Source organism: Ylistrum balloti, unplaced genomic scaffold (assembly GCF_031769215.1).
Source record: "Ylistrum balloti isolate Yb309-2 unplaced genomic scaffold, AGI_CSIRO_Ybal_v1 Utg370038, whole genome shotgun sequence".
NCBI lineage: Eukaryota > Metazoa > Mollusca > Bivalvia > Pectinida > Pectinidae > Ylistrum > Ylistrum balloti.
In genome coordinates this window covers 2,090,412-2,114,440 of record NW_026782097.1, presented here as the reverse complement: position 1 = coordinate 2,114,440, position 24,029 = coordinate 2,090,412, and the positions used below count along the sequence as shown (strand labels likewise).

Below are 24,029 nucleotides of genomic sequence, written 5' to 3'. Positions count from 1 at the left end.
ACTCGTTAAGTATTCCTACTGTAAAACCAGAATTACGGACCACGAATTCACTAGGGAACACAAGTGTCGAAGAATAAGTTTTCTGACAGCCAAGAAATATCAGGTAATGATTGAAATTTGCAGCAAATGAATTATGATCTTGACTTGTTAAAATGTTTGTGTTTGTTGCCACCAGTACTTGTACAATAACTATACGAATATATTTTAAAAATTCTAAGCAGTATCTTAACATAATATATTATTATATTTGAAAGTGGTTGTTGAATAATTATCTCGGTTAGATGGATATTAGTAAGAAAAGCTAGCTTATTTGACCACTTGTTTTAATGTGTTATCATATATCTTCAATGTATAAGAAAACGGGTCAGATTTATGTGGCATTTTTTGATAAGTACAAATGGGGAAATATTATCAATAACACCAAATAAATTATTGTATGCAAACGCATTCGCAAAGGTTTCCCTCCTGATTCCCTTGTCGATAAAATCGTTGTTGTCAAGTTATTTGGAAGTTGGGTAATTAAAGTCTTGAGGTCGTTAAAGTTGTTGTCAAGTTCTTTGGGAGTTTGGTAATTAAAGTCTTGTGATTGTTGTAAAGTTTTTATGAGATTGGTAATGGCGATTTTGTGGATGATATTTGGATTTTGGTTCATAGAATTGTTATGGTCAAAGCCATTGTTGACAAATCATTTAGAGGTTTATAGTAGTTTAGTTAGTAATAAACAATATATAGCGTTTAAGGAATTAGTGTCGGTGACCTTAAATAATTTCTAACAGTTACATTCATTTTGTTTCTCAAGACCAGATTCTTCTATAGCAGAATAAAGCCAAAAGAAGCTTAACTTTAATCAACACAACATTTGACTCACCACTTCGCACGAAATGTGATTTTTTGAACAGCACACTAAAATAGGAAAAAACAACAAGAAAATACTAACATATGAAAACAATAATTAGTTGACAATGGACAATTCACAATAGACAAATTGAAATTATCACGCTTATCATATAGCATAGTGGAAAGCTTTAAAATCATTATATGACCGATTAATTGCCCAATTTGGCACTCCTCTTTTCGCGCTATATTATTAGAATTATAAGGAAAAATCAACACTTCATTTTAGTAGTGACGAACTCGGCTAAATCTATTATTTGTGACGAATATGTAGATTTAAGCATTCTATATTAATGTATGTGATATACGTATCTATGGGAACTACCAATATCCCTATGTTGGCTTTATTTCTATTTTCATATGACACTGCATTCATTGAAGAGCTAATGAAAACAGGCCACAAAGACCTTACATAGTCATATAATGTAACTTTCAGATATATTAATGACGTCTTGTCGAATTTGTTGACCACGTTCGTCATATATACCTTGTATATTATAAACATATCTAATCCAAATCCACGATAGCCGCCTGCCAGCAAATGTGTTTTTCTGATCAGTCCCAAATTCAAACTAGCACAACTAAAGCTCAACGGGAACCTACATTGTATATAAAACATCTTACGGTCCATGTAACAAGAGACTGCGTTGACGTTGATCACGTGCCGAACCAATTATGCCCTATGAATGATAAAAGCAGTCAGATCGATGTGAATGTTTTCCAGTTTAGTTCTTATTCAAATTTTTATGATTATGCATGTCTTCAGTTTACGCCCTACAAAGACAGATAATAAAATCATGAATTGGAATTAAAAAAAAAGAATAATAAGAAAATTCCAACATGGCAACATAATGCCTGAAACAAAGCATTATTGCAATCGATGACATAATATTTGAACATTATTTATTTTTAGAGTCCTGTTCTTGGGTTTATACCTGATTTCTGCAATGGACCGATCACTTATACTGTCAAGCATTATGCTGATTTTGATGAAGTCTGAAAGTGAAGCGTCCGTCATTCCTCGTATTGACAGCAGTTGTCCCGAGAATGTCCGTTGTCCAACATATATCATCATCAGGGAAAAATCAACGAACGTAAGTTGACACTGGCAAACACAAGTTCCTGCTTTTCAGAAGCGAAAAGAAATAATCACGTAATAAATGGAGTTTTTTGTTCACACGAATCAGCGAATCACAAGTCGATCTGTATATTTAGATACTACTATGCTAATAATTTTGTTTTGATTGACCATGCCCCATGCCCCTTATTTGTAAAATAAACAAGTCTCCAGTATGTGTTTGCGAAGTGCAAAGGAACAATATCGTTATATTTTCTGCTACCGTATGGATGTGATTTCACTAAGGAAGTATTACGGGGGTGCTACGGTAAAACGGGGCAAATTGTAAGATAGTGTGACGAAAATGCTTCAGATGACGTTTTGAAAATATTTTTTTTTATCAATTAACAGAAAAAAACAACAAAATAAAAAGAGAGAAAAATAAATAATAAATTAATGAATAAATAAATAGAGTTAGTAAAAAATGGATGTGTATAATGTTAAAATTTTGATTTATTATGTAAGTTGTCCGAGATAACTATCTGAACCATATGGATGGTCGGATGACGTGGCAGTAACACATTCGCCTTTCATCTGAACATGATGTGTTCGAGTCCTCGAATAGACGTGAAAGTGTATAGGGTCACCTGACCGACCGTGTGGGAGTTTTCTCTGGGTACTACAGTGTCCTCCTTCAGTAACACCTCTCGATTCCATCCAGACCAGCAAGAATGATTAACATGCATATACGATTAAAGCATGTGGCAAGGCCCCGTCAGTCATCCGAACTTTGTTTCAAAATGGCAATCAAACTTGAACAGAACTGTTGCTAAAATGTAATTTACTCCTCCTGTTTGTGAGCTAATATGCGCTAATATCCAATTCATGTTTCGAGTCTTCCCCGTGAGGAGTATGTAATACTTTACCTTACTCCAATTACCAAAGCTCAGTTACGGTTAAGGTTTTTTTAGAACAATGTCGCCATCTTTCTTTTCTTGTATCATTCTTTTCATCGTTGATAAAATTGTGATTATCAATTCATGTTAAGTTGTTTTTATCTCTAATTGCACCTGGTAGCATCTTTGCCTAAATTTAGGTTACACCTAATTAGCATTGAGCTTATCTTGAAGGGATCTTAGAAATGATTGAATGAAAGAACATCTGCATTGAAATAACTATCCCGTCCACCTCTGACCGATAATTGCACTGTATACATAAGAACTGTATTATATTACCATCCATGTTTCATCAATACCAGGTTATAAAGAATGTGACACACAGTTGGTAGAGTTATGTGAACACTCTGTCGAAACTGTTAACTTAAAATAAACTCCATAAATACATGTTTTCCGTTGTAGATGCTGTTTTAACGATTTCTTTTCGTAGGCATAAGTTCTTTGATACAACTTTGGATATGGTATGGAAATGCGTTGCTTATCTTAAAATAGATAACGAGTGCGGATCCATAACAGGATAGTCTAAATTTTGAATGATCTTTGCTGTACAAATTTAAGACCAATGTTTGAAAATGTCAGATATATCTGTTAGGCAAATCTACAATTTTGGAAGACGCAAATGGAAAATAGTGATTTGACATAATACTGAACAGAAAAGCTTTAAAGGAAAGTTTATTATAAATAGGGAAAATTTGTGTCGATTTGGCTACAAATGGAAATAACGAGAATTGTGATGAATGACATGTCACCGTTAGTTCCCAATTTATATCAAGATATTTCTCAATAGTTTTCACATCGTTTGTCATGGAAAAGCAATTTTTGGACTAAAAGTAAAGCAAATTGACAGTCCTGTAATGTTTCATAATTTTTCAATAAAAACAACATAAATTGACTATCCTTTTGATATGGAGTACACTTCGACAATGGTTGAAATTTCGCTTGAACATAAGCGTTGAACATCCATGTCTATTTTATATTTTAATGTTTTAAGAGGATACTTTATATTTAAAAGCATTTTTGTGACATTATTCAAATTTGTGGAATTGTGTTTAAGTGCTGTTCTTCACTTCATCAGGATTATGAGTACCGTCGTTACGATGAGTCCAAATGGATTGCTACACGCCATATCTCTGCATCACTAACTGCTGATGCAGAGACAGAGATGCACGCACTCCTGGATGGGTATTTCAACAGGGAAAATACTGAGCGTAAGTATAATATACAAACGGTTCTATTGAAGGTTGACAATGAGGTGCTTGTTCAAGTTGCGTCGTACTGAAGGCTGACACATAGACTAACATAATTGATCAAGTACAAGAGGTTGGAAAGTAGATATTAGGTTCACATACTTATTATTGAAGGCTGGTAATGAGATACAAAGTATTAGGGCCACTTATCATCGATTGTTACCATTATTTCATTGGTTAAGGCACTTATTATCAAAGCGTGGTAATGAGAAAAACTTTTTAATGGATTTTGCATAGGAAAATGTTAACGAGATCATGGGTCAATTATTTTTGTGTTGAAGGTTGACAATGCTATCCTTGTTCAAAATAAAATGTACTATGTACGAATGTTTCCCGGTAGAATCCGTTATGAAGTCACAATGTATTAAAACACACTTAATGTCTACGCTGAAAATAAAAAATACTAAGTAATACACATGACATAACGTAACGTTCCCTTCCTTCAGTATTGTACATGTACCTTGCTTTACCACTAGGAGCTATCATAGAGCAGACACAGCCAGTTGTATTAAGGGTGGCGCCAAACATTTTCCCAGACGGGCGATCTGTATTCGTAATGTTTCGAATGATACCACCAGCTGTCCATGGTAATGTTCCTGAACCCACAGCGGCTTCCGTACACATACAGGAAGTACCATCCTTCAATGTATATGTAAGGTAAGTTATATAATTTCATTGCGGAAAAAATAGATAAATGTAGGGGAACTCATAAACAAGAAAACAAAAATGATTGTCGCTTACGTCAAATATGGTTGTGCACGTGCATATTCTTGTCTGTCTTAAATTCGAATACTTGTATCTTACCTGCAGTGTATGTAATGATATGTGCCACATGAATAAAAACTATATCTTGGTCTATTCCAGACAATTCTCGGGATGTTTAGTACTCCCCAGATGCCAAAACGAAGTCGTAAGGTTACAGAACGACACAAGAAACTCTTCTCTATACTATCAAGGATACTTCCTATTGGCTGGATTTGAATCGAGTACACGAGAACGTGTCAATAACGAGGCATGGCTTGTATCGACGGAACACGTGCTTCAGGACATGCAATGAGTGGCCACTACGCCAAGTCATCAAGCTATATGGAGTTTTTCTCATCATTTCGTTAGTTAATAAACATTTGAAATGAATTCTGAACTCTTACATTCCAGCATATACTGCAATGCTTAAGCTATTCAGGGATTCGGAAAAGGCATTACTGAACAAAATATATCGTGCACAATCGGTTTTAAGTAAAATCCCAAAGTGAGTAAACAAGTTACCTTTAACGAGTACAGAATAGATGAGAACGTGTCAGGGATCTATGACCAAATGAAGATAGTCAATATTGCAAAATAACATCAGCGCTTTAGTCAATGCAGTAATCACAATCTTCGTATAGTAAACTGTAGTGATACTGAGTATTATCGTAAATCCTGCCTTTTGAACAAAACAAACTGAAATTGGACACAATACAAATAATTGTTGCACAAAATCATTTGTCATTTGTACTTTTAAGCGCATGTACGCGAATGAATCCAAATTATTATTATGTCCAAACACGGAGTGATTATATCAACTCTAGAATTTTTTCCGTTTTTTCCCTATCTATATCAGGTCACCATAAAATAAAATGTGTAACTTTTGTGTCAAAGCTGTTTAGATTACTTCAATATTCAATACCACTCTCTCTTCAGGAAAAAAAATGATGATAAAGCAACCAGGTGTAAGTTTCTAATAGTACTGTCGTTCAACCTTTGAATTCCTGTCGAAAATGGCAATTTTCTGGTATAACTAAGCATACGTAACAGAATCACACAATCTGAACAAACAATCTGAAATAACATCATGTGGCTCTGGAGCGTAAGTGTACCGTGTAGACATACGCAGTGAAACACATCAATCGTAACTCCTCAGTACAGCTGTGTTTTCGATAGATCAAGCGAAACAATATAAAACACTTCCTGTAGTCATTATCAAGACAATAGCGAGAACACAGTATCGGAAGAAGAAATGTACTTTTGTCTGCAAACAATATATAGAAACAGAGTTTCGATCTCCACAATGCGACCACAGTTTGTTTAAATCAAGGATAAGTCGGTAGCATGTTTTGGTGTATAATCCATTGGCGGAGACACCGAGTCTAAGACAGGTTTCCAGTGCCGACAACATATCGAATGATGAGTTGATAACTGAATACAAAGCAGAGTGTTCCAGTCTTCTTCTAGTGCAACAATTGGTGCTAATGAGGAGATATCAGTTCAAGCTCAAAACGTATCGATGGTGAAAAAGAGTAAAAGAGAAGGGCAAGAAGACAGATATCAAAGTACAGACATCGATAAATTCATAAAACCTTTTAATTATTTGGCTAAAGCAATCAGTGCGGAACTACCATGATATACAATGTATGGTCAAAAGATAAGCATATAAAGTACTAAAATCTGTGTCTTTTATGTGTAGTCTGTAGTGGCTGGCTTGATTACTACATTCCTTCCGCCTAGCATTGGTACCCATCAATGTTTTATAGATGGTATACATGTGTCCGAAAGTAAGTAACAAATCAGAGAATATTTGCTTTTTTATGCAGATTGGTTGTTTTGTTGTCATTTCAATGGACTGAAAAAAGTTTCTCAGATGAGTGAAGTTACTCACCTATATTAGCAATTAGTTTTTCTGTAAAAAACATTTTTCCCAAACAGAAAATACATTGATGTTTATGTAAAGCCATGTGTTTTAGTATCAGTAAAGCAAAATAAGCATTTGACTAATCCATTAGCTTCATTTATAAGTTTGCAGGTATTCGCGATACGAATGTTACAAGAATGTACAATAGCCATAAAAAGATAAGAGCGACTTTCAATACAAATTTAAAACTAGATACAAAAACGTTAGATAATGAATTAACTGTATCATACAGCTGTTTCGTCCTTTTAGGTCTCGACAATAAGGGCCTAAATTTTGAAATGTAGAAGGACACTGAAGAAATGTAAAAATGATTGGGAAAATGTCGAGATCTATATCGGGCGGCGTACCATCCCATATTTCAGAAAATTTTTAATTTCAACGTATCTGATCGATCCAACGTAAAGTGCATGTATACCATCTGCCACTATTTGAATGAATGATAATTACATTGTACACGGTATCTCACGGCTATTTACAAAGCACTTGCTCTTATGTGGTTAATATCACTGTATCATTTATATTATCATAACCAGTAATTTTAGATAAAAGTCTAGACGTACTTCCAAAGTAATTTCCATTATAAATTTTGAACTACATCATTCCGTTCTTCGTAGAGATTTGTAGTTTGAATCAAATCCGTGGATACTTGCTTTTTTAATCATGTAAACATGAAGTATAACTGTTTGTTTACGTATTGATATTACGTATTTTTTAAGATTATTAACGTTGATTCTAAAGAGTGCAGTTATTCAATTCATAATAGTCCAGGGTGATGTTAATTACAGTAAGCAAACATGAATAAGTCTAAGCGCAGTATTTGAAGACGTTGTGCAGGAAACATGCCTGTAACGGTAGTAATTTAGATGGACAAACTGCATGCGCTTCATCAATAACCCTATTTTCTTCACGAGATGGGAAACGTTTTGTCTGTGAAGTAATGTTTAACCATATATACAGCATGAAATTCAAAGGTTTCAGTGACTCAAATCAACTTTTGTAGCAATGTTTGTCTGTTTTTCTATCTTTTCCGTATATCACAAAGTCAAGTTAAGAACAGACAAATGTCTGGGGACCGCTACAATGACAGACCTGCTTCATTTGCTTTCTTACTATCGTTAACACTTGAATGAAAGGCAATAATTAGTACAACAATATAGTTTTGACATGTCTTTGAAATCTTAATCACAATTCAAAAATCGAGAAAACGAGGATAAGATATGAAGAAATGAACATGAAAATCACTAATGCAATACAATGGCCAATGTTCAGGAAGGGTTAGCGTTTACTGCTTCATCGAAAAGCTCGCCATATAAATCCTGGTATATCCATGTAAGTAATGTCACGTTTCCAAATTATATAAGGTTAACAACAACAAAACACCAAGCATGAGGTTATGGCGACGATTACAAAGCATTTGACCTCATTAACTCGCATTTCTCGATACATTGTATTGCGTATCGATCTGTCGTGTAATATCGGAAGCAAACTCTTGATATTAGTGTGGCATGATAAAAACAATGTAGCACCAACGGCTAGGTAAACATGATTTATACTTTGTAGAAATAGAAAGTTCGAAATAAATGATTAAAAATTATCATAAAGCTTGGTGAAAAAACTGTCCCTTTTGGTTCCATAGTTTGCAATAATCGTCAGTGATTGTTTTCCTGGCTTTAATCGTTAGTTCAAAACTGTGTCCTTGTTCCGAAATATTAGCAAATTCGTAATTCAAGATCAAAACTGAGCAAATGAGAATCAATATCAGGAAAAGAGAAAGGATATTCCTTAGAAGGTACACAGACACTACAGCGGTTTTGGGAAGAAAAGGCGTCTTGGTCAGTCTTGATTATGGCTTCCATACCTGAACTTTCTTTTTCTATCTTTTTGTACTCGTACTTGGAAATTCAGTGATTAAATTTGGTTTCTTTCAATGATTTAACATGAGTAGCCTAACTGTGTTCTTTAGGCAATAGAAGTAAATGGTGTTACAATAGTTACTTTAGTTCCTTTAGATCTCAATATGCAAAGAAAAGCGTGATTCAAACGGAAAGTTTAGCTATTGATATTGAAATGGAGAGTCATAAAACAATACTAATAACTCTTTAGCGTCCTAACGACTATTAACCTATTTTTTGTCAATTTAGATTTTGACAGAATTTATAGCTTATGGAACGAGAATATTATCTTATATGGCAATTAAATCTTGATGTTTGTTCAGATAAAGTTTGCGAAAATTTAAGTAGCACTATAAGAAGTGTTAGGAGGGAGAAAGTGTCAGCATTTAACGAACACATTTTCTCAGCCTTGAGAACCGAAATTTGATTAAAAAATAATCTTAAGCCTCAAAAGTAAAACTATTACCAAACAAGAATATATTCTACATGAAACAATATAATTAATGAATATCTAAGTACGTTTAGGGTGGTAGATGATTTAATTTGTTCAAATGTTAAATTTAATCGAAACTTCTAGTCGTAAAGGTGAACTTTCAACAGACGAGGCAAGTGATATTCTAAACATACATGACGAACAACAAGAGTTCAGGTTATGCTGGTTTTACTACTGAGTTTTTCAAATGTTTCTTGAAATATCTTATTTCTTATTGTTTGATCTATCAATATCTGTTTTTTTCAGTCTGCCAACTTTCAGTCACACTAAGACAAGGTATTATAACAAAACAAAAATCAAGAAAATACCAACATCAAGAAGGCCAGATTTACACGGAGACTAATGAAAAACTACATGGCGAATAAGACTAAGTGTTCCGAAAGAGTAAGAGTCTTCAGCTTCATCAAGGACACCTTCCATGTAATCATTGGTCAATCCAATTGATTAATATCACGTTCTCAAGCGAAAAAAATGTATACTACAATCGAACCAACAAGCAAACTAACGAACATCAGATACGCCCAGATTCATGTCACATAACGAAATAGAAAATTTGTCAATCAGATCACTATGGCGACCATAAAACTTCCCCATAATTTTAATCAACCTGCATCTGTTTTTTAGTCCTTGTGCTACGAGTTTCAAGTCAGTTGACGACTTCTTGCACGAAAATCGTGATAACGGGCCTTTGAATATCGAAACAACTTTGGTATGTAAATACCATATGTTTGAGATGCAGGATTATTGCTTTCCAGAAATGGAAAATTCACAAAAGGGAAATTCAAATCATTACGTTTTATCATGCAGCTTGATAAAAGATGAAAAGATCGAGATAAGCAGCTGATGTAGAAAAGTCTGTCGTATCTTAGATTTCCAGTTCTGGTGGTTATAATATATGATGGACGTAATATACCTGTATTCCCAAGGGAGAAAACTCTCGTCAAATCATTAAATAGTAAAGACCTATTTCACCTTTCACTTACAACTCACATCTCACAAAGAATAAGGAAACTTATAGATACATTAATAGATAGTGACAAAACAGGTTTTTCATGTTAAGGTGAAATATAGGGAAAACATCTGAACATCATATGATGTCATATTTCATTCTGAAAAAGAAAATATTCCTGATATGTTACTCTAAATAAATTTTGAAAAACACTTCATTCTATTGTTTATGCATCAATAAATCATGGTGATCATATCTCTTCTCCCCTATCAACATCTGTCGCTGATGTCGTCAGGGCAACCCAGTTATATATATATATACCCTGCGTTGAAGGACTTGCTGCAAAACAGAGAAGAAATTGAATTATTTAAGGGAGCAAAGTGGAAAACATGCCTAATTCGATTTAACAGTTTGCATATGATACTGCTCTAGTGCTAGATTGTACTCAAATATCCTTAAGGGAGATTATTAATGAATGAATGTTTTTTTCAAAGATCTCAAAACTGATGAGAGAAATGTTGTATGATTTGTTAGTAAAAGGTACATCAAAGACATTTTTCACCAGAATTAAACCTTCAGTGGGGGAAAACTAGGTTCACTATTTTAGGAATCGATTTCTTTTGATGTGACTGAAAACCCCTAAATTTAATTATGATAAAAAATTGCTTAATAGAAATCTTCAGTCAATCTGACTTTTTCTTAGAAATAAAAAATGTTCAAAAGACTTCTACAAATGTCTCATTACACCAGCACAAGCACCAACAGATATACACAAATGAAGGAACTCTTTTTTTATTTGATTTCGTTAAATGTAAAAGATTTTTGAAATTCCCTTTACAGTCTCAAAAAAGTTTCGGGTCAGAATTATATACCATATCCTAGTTACAATACCTTTTTTGATAAAGAAATTTTTCTTCCCATTCACTCTGTACCCCTTTTTTTATAATGAATCAGAAACATTAATTCACTGCTTATGGAAATGAAGAGAAGTACAAGGATTATGACAGGAAATTGTAAATCTTCTTGATATTCTGTTTATTGCAATCTCTTTCAATAAAGAATCATTTCTATTTGGAATCACATCAACACATGCCAGTTCACTTGATAATGAAATCTTAATTACATTATATTTATCGAACTATATGTTTCAACAATGCTTATTATGCAATATTGTTGGGGAAAATACAAAAAAGAACAATGCGTTGTCACCTTTTTTCTAATGTTTTACCAACCCCCCACAGTGTTGACTACATAATTGCACATAGGATTATAGTTAAGCCGAAACCGACGTGATCAGTTCATACAATCACACGTGTGTGTCAGTGTTAATACGTGTTATGTTTACCATATGTCTAATGAAAGTGACGGTGTTGTTATCGGAATGTCACTCTCAAGTCTTCTAATGGTTGTGTTATTGGACCGTCTGTTCTGTTGAAATTGACAAACTGAAGAAAATATTCCTGGATAATGGGTTATGTCACGTTATCAAATGAGAATAGCAATCGAGCATCTACCAAGTGTATCTCCCATAAGATCATAGTGGCGATCATTACACTTCCTATTGTCTCCACTACCATGTTTTGCTCGAAAAACTGTGTTATAATGTATCTATAGGGAATACCGGGATGCTATGTGTATTGTTCAAAACGTAAAAATCATAAAAGTGAAATTCCAATTATTATTTTTCTCATATAAGAGGAAGCTGTCTAAAGCTTTTAAATCAAAGGGAGCTATGCAATTGGAAAGAAAAAAATAAAACAAAAATAGGTTTGCCAGACATTTGTCGTAATTATCAAGTATATTCGGTTATTGAACTTTATTCAGTGCAAACTAACGCTAAAGATAAGATTTCGAGTCGTGTAGAGGTCGTTGCACTGAATTGATATAAACTGTTCTGCTGGGAAATGTTACCAATGTTACATGCTTCAGATTTTTGGTTATCATACATGGCAGATGTAAGCTACAAGCCTGTAGCCATTAATGTGCAATGATCTCAGGCTTATTAAACTAGTTAATAGGATGGTAATTATTCGCTGATCATTATATAGTACCAGTTGGAAGACACAAGGTTTACTTCGGTAAATTGTACTTGGCTTATTCTCGTCAATTTCGAACTTGTTTCCTTGTTAAAATCTAGTACCAATACATACCGATCACCAAATGTCAGAAACTTCACTTAGATGTAAGGAGCCTTGACGGATTAAGGCATATATTGACATATCTGTACAGAAAATACAACGTCCTATTGAGAATTTTTCCTCTTTTACACCATTGATCTAATCATTCCCTTGACAATACTTCTATGCATGGTATTGATGAACTTGGGCTGTTGTCGTCTTCTCTGTGAAATTATCACCAAGTAAATGACTTTTACAAAGAATGTCATAGTTACTGTCATAGAATTGGTATTTCGTCTGATGCCTAATAACTTTCTTGTACAGAAAATCAACCGTTACAGATGAGATCTTGTCGTTACTTGTCCGCCTTCACCACTTATATTTTCGAATCGATAAAATGGCATCACCAGCAGTACTTGTTAAGGAGGAAGTGCACGTGTATGCATGATGCATTGACACTTATATTAAGTTAACTGTGCCCTAGATCAAGTTGTCACTCTCCCAAGTTACATATCCTCTCCTTGAGATGGTAGACACAATTACCACATCACATTTCACATTGAAATGAATGTATTCGGAAGCCATGTAAGGCTACAAAAGTGTCCTATCTGTGGTACCGCTTTATATCGATGCATGGTGAACTCGCCGTACGTTCTAATGAAGATAAAGTTGAACATAATTTTCTCCAATAAGTATCTGATTTTAGTTGCACTTGGCCAAATGATGTCCCTCCCAATCCCCATTTTTTTCTGTAAAGATTTTAGAATTTGTCTAATATTGTATATCATAGTTTTCATAATCTGGATAAACTATTTGTTACCTCTGTTTACACTTTTTTACAGATCGTCATTTTTTATAATTCTTTGACACATTAGGATTCAGGCATGCGTTGACATCACACAATAGAATTGGACTTAGTATTCGATACCATTCTGTCCTGCAGATGACATTCATTGAACGATACTAATAACTGAAAATCTATGGGCAAACAAAACAACAAACAAACAAAAAACACACAAAGAAGATTTTTTACTCATAATTGATCGATTCATTGCATATTTGGTGTTGAGTTAACAAGATACACTTGTAAACAAAATGAAGGAATCATGTTATCATACATTAACAATTCGAGTCTTTGTTCAGGCAGGATGTAATCATATCCTATCAGACATATCACATGTATTCATGTGAAAGAGATATCGATATACATTAGCAGATGAACCCGTCAGCAGTTGTAGTTTGTGGTTATATTTTGATTGTAACAGACATTTATACATTTTGGTTCTATTGCACAACACCTCTTAAAGGTTTTAGTTTTGAGTATCTGTAGTCAGAAAGGTATCATATACATCCCTGATAGTCCATCATCCGAAATATCTGCCATTGCGCAGTCTTCTAATTGTGTTTATCTCAAACATCGACAGCACAATTCCTCTGGTGTTGCTTATTTGTCCAAATTGATAACAATCACCACCATTGTATTTTCAGTGGTATGTCTATTCCATTCCCTACTTTAAATATCATCCTTTGATTAGTAAATAAGGTGTAAATGTTGTACATCTAAACATATACACTCATAAAATGTAACATTATCGTCACAAATGCCTTCATGCTGCTTCGTCTTTTGAGAGATAAATGATCAAATTTCTTAAAGTTACACAACTACCATCATCTTTCATTTCAGTATCTGAATTAATGATAGATTTTACATTATCAAAATACTTTTTGGCTTGAAACGGTAGCCTGTGGCGCGTGCAGTTAATCATTGGCATTTGTGCTGTGTGTCTGTGAAATAATTCTATCTTTTGTTTCAATTGAATACTAGAGAGAAACTTCACTTAGAAAATTATAAAACACTTGATTGATAGAAAAATATAATATTCCATTTGTCGGAACGGTTATGGTGAAATATCATATCATAAATACTTAGTATTCTCAAACATTCTTCTACATAATTTGTTATTGATGGACGCGCTTTGATCAGATTCAAGCGTCAAGATTAGATATTTGCGACTTACTGTTACTGTTATGAGAGGTTGTAGTACACATCTTTTTTACATGCTCATTATAACCAGGACTTCCGTTTAGATGATCTCATTTGGCAAGATTATGTGTGGGACTCCCCTAATAAAGGCAATTAATTTTATTCCGTGAGTCGATGCATACTTTTCAGACTTCAACTGGATGCATAACTATGAATCTGTACCTAATTTTGTACTTATAGAAACTACAAAAAGATGGGAAGACGGCATGGCATAATAAACTGTTAGAGATCAATACCCGGGAGTGACAGTATTTTGTGAATATTGACAATTGGGTCGTGATATGCAGATTATATACTTGATTACAACACTGTACTGCTAGCTCCCCGACTGGTCCACAGAATTTCCCTTAACACACACAAAATTGATCTGTTCTCAGGATTAGAATCAACCTAAGAGTAAAGGTCTGATATATTAAGATTAGTGTTTTATACGGCTACCGGTGATATAAGATACCCATCATATTTTTTTTCATCAGATGTCTCTCTCTTTATCCAGCACAGAGCCACTTAAAATTACATGTATAAATTTACAAGATATCCACCTCCATTATTCTTTACTTTACATATATCTATGTTATAAACATTCGCTCTTTTCGTCGTTTAAGTGAGATTTATCTTTTCATAACAATATAAATAACAATAATCCTTTGTTTGAACACAAATTATCATACCCGGTCTTTAGCAATATGTATTAATGTGTAATAAATATTGATTGATTATGAAACAGGTTCCCTCACATTGGTAAGATAAATGGCATATCAAGAAATTGTCTTAGTCGAAATGCGTCTTGCAGCAGCTGTTGGGTTTTATCATCTTCCATCCATTTTATACGGAAATGGAGACGAAATATTTGCACTGAAAACCTTTTTATTTAATGGCATATTGGTAGGTTTGGTATTGTATATCAAGGACAAAGCAAAGAAATCGTTTTACAAAAGATATAGTGATTGAATGAAGTAAATGAAAACAAGTTTCTGTATTATTCTTCTTAGATTAATTTTCCTCAAATAATTCAACCTGACGCCTTACCTCATCAGCCATTAGTCTACATTTTACATTAAGCTGTGGACGACGTGATTGTGATGCTACATTGTGGAGTCTGAGTAACAGTAATGCTAATTGTTTAGGGCATTTACCACACCGAAAGCGAGATCATTAGTATCAGTTAAGCGGATTTCATTGACAAAGTGGCTGATAACACACATCCTTACGTTAAATGGCATCGAGTTTACGTGTTGCCTTGATACTGGCCACATCAATGCTAATTCTAAGAGATCAATTTCCACGTCTGCCTTCCTCACAACTCCACTCATGTAACAGCAAACATCATGAGTTTGGACATATAGCACTGCCCTACTATCAACACTATACCCTCAATCTAAGATGAATCAAACTTTCCACCAATACTTTATTACTCTGAATATGAATTGATGTTTTTCCAGGTAAATCATCATGCTAGTATATTACTTCTATTACGCATATGTTGATGTTAACCAATACGGTATATACAATGGTAACCTTCATCTTAGCCGCGTACTTGGCATTAAGAAAAGGTTACTCAAAAAACAAAAAAAGACAACAAAAACAAAAACAAAACAAAACAAGCCAAAAAAAAAAGTCAACGACTTGCAGAGGTTGCCCTTGGCAGATTGTAATTGGCAGTTTTTTTCACCTATTTTGTTTATTGCCCATCTAGTTCGTTTTACAACCTTGGGACAGAAATGTTCTCTGTGCCATGGGGTTTGCTGCCCTTCCAGTGTTATTCAGTAGGGTTCATCAATGATTGCCTCTGGTCCAATTTGCTACTGCCTCATCATGTTTTTCTAGTTATCAACGACTAGCTATCACAGCCTGGCTATTACTAAACCAAGATCGGTGTAAAATAAAACCCAGTGTTGAAAGCTGATATCGATCCGTGTTTTGATTATACGAGATTCACGACACGCGCTAGAAATGGTCATTACCAATATTGCGACCAGTATCGCAGTAGACACGGGGTTCTGAACGAGACAATTGCCGTTCCACCTACTTCCCAGTATAATCTGCCAAATAAATCTAAGCATTTTCCATCTTTATTTCCAGGAAACGTTGCCAACATGTGTGATTACAGGGGAAAAGGGCAAATGTGTTTCTTCAGTATTTTAGCTCTTGGGTGAAACCATTTACAGTATCAATTACAAGCGATTTCCACGCTGCGTTGCAACTCTACATGCTATCGTACATAACACGTGTCAATGAGATTAATAACATTTATGATACATGAACCATATACATATAGCAAGCTGTAAGAATAACTTTGACTTGATGTTATTTCATTAATGGACTTTTGAAATCCTCAAAACTGAATTGGTTAACTGTTATCTGATTTGTTAATCAAAGTCAGAATCGGCAGTACATCGCTTTCAAGGATAGTTAACCAAGTCACCGCGGTCACTCATGTCGGATTGAATTTTCAGAATTCAACGGTATGTCACCCCTTCTTTCAACGTGGAAAGCCCCACCGTATATGGCGCAAAACAAAGCGATCATTATAGACACCGTTTTATTATAAATTTTACCATAAAACCACAAAAACGATGCCTTATTCCTTTGACTTTTCTTTCAATTAGCCTCGATTTTTTAACTGTGCAAGGTCTATCCAAATGCAGTCGAAAACTGAAAAAATCACATATATGGAAATGACGTTATGAAGTAGTAAGAAATGTAATATTAAGTCCTATCTGAAACATCATCCAGCAACGGGCAGTCGTGGTTTGACAATATTTACAAAAAATACCAAAAATGTGCAATATGATGTTGGCCTGGAAAGTTTAAGCATTACCCTTTAGTCATAATCTGCTTGTTAACCTTAACATCCGATGTCCAATACCAGGTGGCTGTATGCTAAGACGTGTAATAATTAATTCACGTATATGGCGAAAATTTTATTGTATTCCTCTCCTGTGGCTTGTGGTGATACAAACAATTTAGTAATCTCTACAAACATTGAAGTTACTTATCACAACTTCATCACAAGCTCAGTGGGGATCCAGCCTCTCGCTAATTATCAAGCTGTTCCTTCCATAATAAACTGTCTCTAGTTCTCGACAGCGCTGGCAGTTCATATGACTTGGCAAAGGAAATATGTATCAGCGCTGCACCCATTTTCCAGACTATACTGAGGAAACAACGGTTGTTTTAACAATTGAATGAAACGTAGACGTCAGTGACAGATATATGTGGATGACCTCATTCTTTCTTCATTTACATTCATACCCGTACCCAAGAGCAACATCGGGGCTATAATCCAATTATACATTTACATACCACTATCATTACATACATTCACCTGTTCTATAGGTGTTTGCCCAACTTTCCAATCTTTCTCCTTGATCTAAAGCTTTTCACCGTTTAAATGCCAGTACCAGCACTCTATCATGGATGGTTGGCAATTCAGAACCATTTCCAGAACGTATTGCTACAGCAAAAGAAACCTTGTTTCTATCATGAAAAACAAAGGCGTGGCAACGTAAAGCGCAAACTCGCAACAATACCTAATGCAGAGAAGTTATGATTCTACAAGTGTTGTGCTTTATATATTGTATTTGACTGATGAACGCTTTTGATTTTCAATATAAAGATGGCGCTTCAAATATTTTTACCTCTAATAATATTGACTTAATATCATCTTTTGTATGACAATTATTTGCTATATAAGTCACAACAAGAAACAAAAACAATATCATGTATTTACACCGCATTTCCATGAAAATGTTAATGGTGTTCGTAGCTGTGTGGAAGAGAAATGTTTGGATGTTCATGTCATTTGATGATTGCTATATCTACACTAGATGACTACTAATACTACAAATATATCTGTATTCCCTGCTATATATCCCTCAGCTGGTAATGAGGATTGTGTATTGATATCTGTGGACGTATTCTGTTACAGGAGATGAATTGCACGGTATATGCACCATGTGTATGATACGAACAACCGGCAATTGAAAATTTATCTCGATATAAACAGTATTGACATTTTTATTCCGACTGGAATGCGATATAGATATGTGATGTGGTTGATATTTCTGTGTGAGTTATTTAGCAAACACTTTTACTCTAGAAAATGCACAAGCAAGTAAAATCCAGTCCACTGCATTATATACAAGAGAAGGTAAAGTACTTGCCACGCGAGGTCATTCTCTATCAGACGGCAGTACACTTTACGTCATTTCTAAACATAGATGTCCATGGAGCTATCCGACAGATTGATTCTTGGGAGTTCCGACTGATGGATCTAACTGTGAACTGAATGACGTACTTCCATTTTAAAGTGACGTCTGAACTGACCGATTGAAAATGCTGAGCGAGGAAAGAATTAATTTTCAAGGCAAAACTTGATGTGAATTATGTTCGTAATGTACATATAAAAGTTAGACTAAGATGTCCCCGAATTTCCTACAGTGTTGTACATGCATGACATCTATCTTTATAAATATATACCAGCGAACGAAATTTGATTAAAATCAACACGGAGATTTTCGAGCTTTTTTTGGTTTGGGAATTTGTGCCGACTTTGCGTTAGCACGTTTAAAGGGAAATAACTCCAACTAGAAAAAACCTCTAAACAACTACTTGATCAAGTGACACCTCTCAAAATATCAAACGCTACCTATGTCATTCAACAATATATACAACACTACACATAATGCTTATGTGTTGACGAGCCGTTAAGAATGTCATAATTATAACAATGATAATAATAATAATACATTTTTGTGACGAAAGCAAAGCTTAAGATGACGAAGTTTTTACCAACGTATGGCATTCCGAATTATAAATATCATTATTTCATTTTGAACGAATCATAAAAACAAAGCAAAAACAACTAGGCCTAAGTTATAAATCCAATATTTAGACATTTCGGGATACAAAAGAAGAATCTCAATTGGATTTTCATTCAAAAGATAACTTTGATATCATATAATAATTGTGTATTTTAGAAAGAAAATATTAAACATTCGTTAGCATTTTTGTGGTTTTACTGCCGAAGTTCACTTTCAAGATAATAATACAATAGATTTTAAGTCGTGTTCCGATTTCCTATCTTATCTTATTATGTAATACTAAATGCATTGAAGATTTGGAATGATATTTTCAATCGGAGCAAAGACGTAAATCCAAACAATGGTTTAACTTCTTGTTTTCACTGTATTACATATACTGTTCCTCTGAAGCAGTGACATATCCATTTGTGAATGGAAGAAATCTCTTTAATAACATTAAAGCACCGCTCAACGATATCACACTATACTACTGTAAAAGGAAGAAGTATTGAAAAAGAACCTCCCGCCGCTGAAGTTCGAACTAGCGAACCGTTGGTCGGTAGCCGGACAATCTACCTCTCGACTAAAATGCCAGTTTCCTAATTTGGTTTTAAATTTCTACGCCACTCCCTCCTTAACAGTTTAATTAATCCTTTTTTATCCCGAATATAAACAAATGGCAGGTTTAACTTTTCAATGGAAGCCTCTCTATCTCACTCACAACGCCTTTATTCTTGGAGGTGTTAACGGTACCAGGTCTGTGATAGGAAGGAGTAATTAAAGACATCATGCCACCGCTTGGGTCCGAATTAGCGCCACTCCTAGTCAGACGTCGTACAGGTGTAGCCGCTGTGTAGCTATACATTTTATACTCTTCAATTTTACCTTTGAAAGTATCCTAAGTATCATGTTCTTTCTCTAGCAATCGGAATAGTATCAACATGTTTTGTGAACATAAAATGTGTACTTACAATAGATGTTGTTGAAATTTCCAATTGGAATTTTTAATTGCGATTGAAAGAAATCTTAATCAAAAGCAGAGTTTGTATAATAGTGTGAATTTTTGCGACGTAATATTATGTTGAACTAGTGGTTTAATAGATGTTACACAAAATGCAATGATTTCCATTTGTCATTTAGTTTCACTACCAGTTACCTCCCTTATAATGTACACTACGTTCTGAGCTTAGTTGGTCAAACTTATCTGCCCTCTCCTGCTCATAGTTGCACAAACGGCAATCTAATTAAGATTAGATTTCTCACTCCGCTCTCCTATTATCGGAACATTTCGAGCAGGTCTCTCGACACCATCCACACATCAGTGAATATTGACCTACCATGAAATCGATCAACATTTTAACAAGCTTCAACTTTATCCTGTGCTTGTTTGGTGGGTCGTCGGTGTCGTGATACTCGGAAAAAACAATCCACTCTCCAATTATGCTTCACCTGTGTAAGATCCGCCCATCCCAGAATCCATCCACACATTTCCTTACTTTTGATGTATCTGGCGAGGAAACTAGCGCAGTAATCACCCTGTTCTTTGTCCGTCATATCATACTAGCAACCGATAGCAATTTTACCATGTATTAAAACGACATCATGGTTAAAGATATTAAATTTTGGTATTGATTATGCGTGTTTTATACACTTCTAGTTACGTTTCTATGCTATCACAATAGTCACAGTTGATTTCCAATGTCCAGCTTGACCACTTCTTTGGTCCGGAAAACCCCTCTCAAATTTAACGCTGATAACGCCATGCGATGGTTTTGAAAAACGAGACAGTTCATTTTGTAAACACTAACACAGAAATGACAGAGTAGTGTCACAGTCAGTAAAATCTCATTTTTTCGTCACGAGATTTTGTTATGAGTGTGTCAAATGATATTTGATTATTCTAAGTGAATTCAGAATTACGAAATACGTATCTTTTGTCACCAACCGATGCGGGCGTGAAGACATTTTTGTTTACAGGCGACGACGTTTTTTTGCGCATGCGTTATCAATTGACGTATCTAGACTGTTGACCAACAGATGAAATATTTCTTGCTTTAATTATATATATGCAGTCTTTATAATAATGATAATAAACCATGGTGTAACTTTAGTGGTCTTGGCCAAATATACAAGTAGTGATGGATGTATTTTATGGAAACAAACGCGCTTCATAGACACAAGAATGAATGTAAAGTGATTCTTTATTAAATTATGCATGTAAATCAGAATTAATTACTATAATCCGAGACATATATAACACATATATGTGTTACATTTATGTATGTATGTCTCTGATATAATCTGTAATCCGGTGATGTGTCTTAACATTGGTTAGCATTAAGTAATAACGGATCTAGAGATATGACTGCAGCATTCAGTAATAACGGAACTAGATGTGGGAGTTTAGCATTGAGTAAGAGCGGATCAAGACATGCGAGTTCAGAACTGAGTTTATGCAGATCTGGATGTAAGAGTGTAACTTTGACTTAGCACGGATCAACATGCGTGTTGCAGTATGGAGTAAATGTGGATTTAGGTACGTACAGAACTAGGAGTGTGAATGTAGCCTTGACTAAGTACGGAACTAGTTGTGAGAGTGTAGCCTTGAATAAGTACGGATCTAGGTGTTTGAGTGTAGCCTTGACTAAGTACGGAACTAGGAGTCTGAATGTAGTCTTGACTAAGTACGGAACTAGGTGTGTGAGTGTAGCCTTGACTAAGTACGGATCTAGGTGTGTGAGTGTAGCCTTGGTTAAGTACGGAACTAGGTGGGTGCGTTTAGCCTTGACAAAGCATGGATCTAGGTGTGTTATTGTAGCCTTGACTAAGTACGGAACAATGTGTGTTATTGTAGCCTTGACTAAGTACGGAACTAGGTGTGTTAGTGTAGCCTTGACTAATTACGGAACTAGGAGTGCGAATGTAGCCTTGACTAAGTACGGAACTAGTTGTTTGATTGTAGCCTTGACTAAGTACGGATATATGTGTGTGAGTGTAGCCTTCAATAAGTACGTAACTAGGTGTTAGAGTCTTGCCTTGGCTAAGTACGGAACTAGGTGTGTGAGTGTACCCTTGGCTAAGTACGGAAGTAGGTGTGTGATTGTAGCCTTGACTACGTACGGATCTAGGTGTGTGAGTGTAGCCTTGACTTAGTACGGAACTTGGTGTGTGAGTGTAGCCTTGACTTAGTACGGAACTAGGTGTGTGAGTGTAGCCTTGGCTAAGTACGGAAGTAGGTGTGTGATTGTAGCCTTGACTACGTACGGATCTAGGTGTGTGAGTGTAGCCTTGACTTAGTACGGAACTTGGTGTGTGAGTGTACCCTTGACTAAGTACGGAACTAGGTGTGTGAGTGTAGCCTTGACTAAGTACGGAACTAGGTGTTTGAGTGTAGCCTTGACTTAGTACGGAACTAGGTGTGTGAGTGAAGCCTTGACTCAGTACGGAACTAGGTGTGTTAGTGTAACCTTGACTAAGTACGGAACTAGGTGTGTGAGTGTAGCCTTGACTAATTACGGAACTAGGTGTGTGAGTGTAGCCTTGACTAAGTACGGAACTAAGAGTGTGAATGTAGCCTTGACTAAGTACGGAACTTGGTGTGTGAGTGTAGCCTTGACTAAGAACGGAACTAGGTGTGTGAGTGTACCCTTGACTAAGTACGGAACTAGGTGTGTGAATGTAGCCCTGACTAAGTACAAAACTAGGTGTGTGAGTGTAGCCCTGACTAAGTACAAAACTTGGTGTGTGAGTGTAGCCTTGACTACGTACAGAACTAGGAGTGTGAATGTAGCCTTGACTAAGTACGGAACTAGGTGTGTGAGTGTAGCCTTGACTAAGTACGGAACTAGGTGTGTGAGTGTAGCCTTGACTACGTACGGAACTAGTTGTTTGAGTGAAGCCTTGACTAAGTACGGAACTAGGTGTGTGAGTGTAGCCTTGACTAAGTACGGAACTAGGTGTGTGAGTGTAGCCTTGACTTAGTACGAAACTAGGTGTGTGAGTGTACCCTTGACTAAGTACGGAACTAGGTGTGCGAGTGTAGTCTTGGCTAAGTACGGAACTAGGTGTGTGATTGTAGCCTTGACTACGTACGGATCTAGGTGTGTGAGTGTAGCCTTGACTTAGTACGGAACTAGATGTGTGAGTGTAGCCTTGACTAAGTACAGAACTAGGTGGGTGCGTGTAGCCTTGACTTAGTACGGAACAAGATGTGTGAGTGTAGCCTTGACTTAGTACGGAACAAGATGTGTGAGTGTAGCCTTGACTTAGTACGAAACTAGATGTGTGAGTGTAGCCTTGACTTAGTACGAAACTAGATGTGTGAGTGTAGCCTTGACTTAATACGGAACTAGATGTGTGAGTGTAGCCTTGACTTAGTACGGAACAAGATGTGCGAGTGTAGCCTTGACTAAGTACAGAACTAGGTGTGTGAGTGTAGCCTTGACTAAGTACAGAACTAGGTGTGTGAGTGTAGCCTTGACTAAGTACAGAACTAGGTGTGCGAGTGTAGCCTTGACTAAGTACAGAACTAGGTGTGTGAGTGTAGCCTTGACTAAGTACAGAACTAGGTGTGTGAGTGTAGCCTTGACTTAGTACGGAACTAGGTGTGTGAGTGTAGCATCGTGTAAGTACAAAAGGATTAAAATGTTTATCTCCAATATGAGTTATAACAAATATAGAGGTACAGTAATTGAATGGATTTGTCATTGTTCATCCTTTATATCTACAAAAAGGTAAGTGGTTAAGAAATGAAACACTTGATTAATTGGTAAGTGGTAAGATAATAATAATTGATTGGGATTTTTTTGTCATTTTTTAACTACGAAGAACCCAATCGATAACATTCAAGTATGCCGCTGCCAGTGGAAATTATTTTAGTTAACGAAGTGTAAAAACAGTCATGTCTC

General features: G+C 35.4%; 2 protein-coding genes across 2 annotated transcripts; one reads left to right on the top strand and one right to left on the bottom strand.

The window, feature by feature from the left end:
* On the top strand, nucleotides 1-6,581 carry LOC132549006 (heme-binding protein 2-like). Its single transcript, XM_060212917.1, has 5 exons — nucleotides 1-103; nucleotides 1,808-1,988; nucleotides 3,983-4,115; nucleotides 4,631-4,811; nucleotides 5,019-6,581. Exons 2-5 carry the CDS (start codon nucleotides 1,842-1,844, stop codon nucleotides 5,209-5,211), a joined length of 654 nt encoding a protein of 217 aa, XP_060068900.1. The 5' UTR covers nucleotides 1-103; nucleotides 1,808-1,841; the 3' UTR covers nucleotides 5,212-6,581.
* Nucleotides 6,582-21,900: 15,319 nt separating this feature from the next.
* LOC132548968 (prestalk protein-like) lies at nucleotides 21,901-23,829 on the bottom strand. The gene has a single exon (XM_060212870.1). The coding sequence runs from the start codon at nucleotides 23,827-23,829 to the stop codon at nucleotides 21,901-21,903; it is 1,929 nt and encodes a 642-aa protein (XP_060068853.1).
* Between the last annotated feature and the right edge of the window lie 200 nt (nucleotides 23,830-24,029).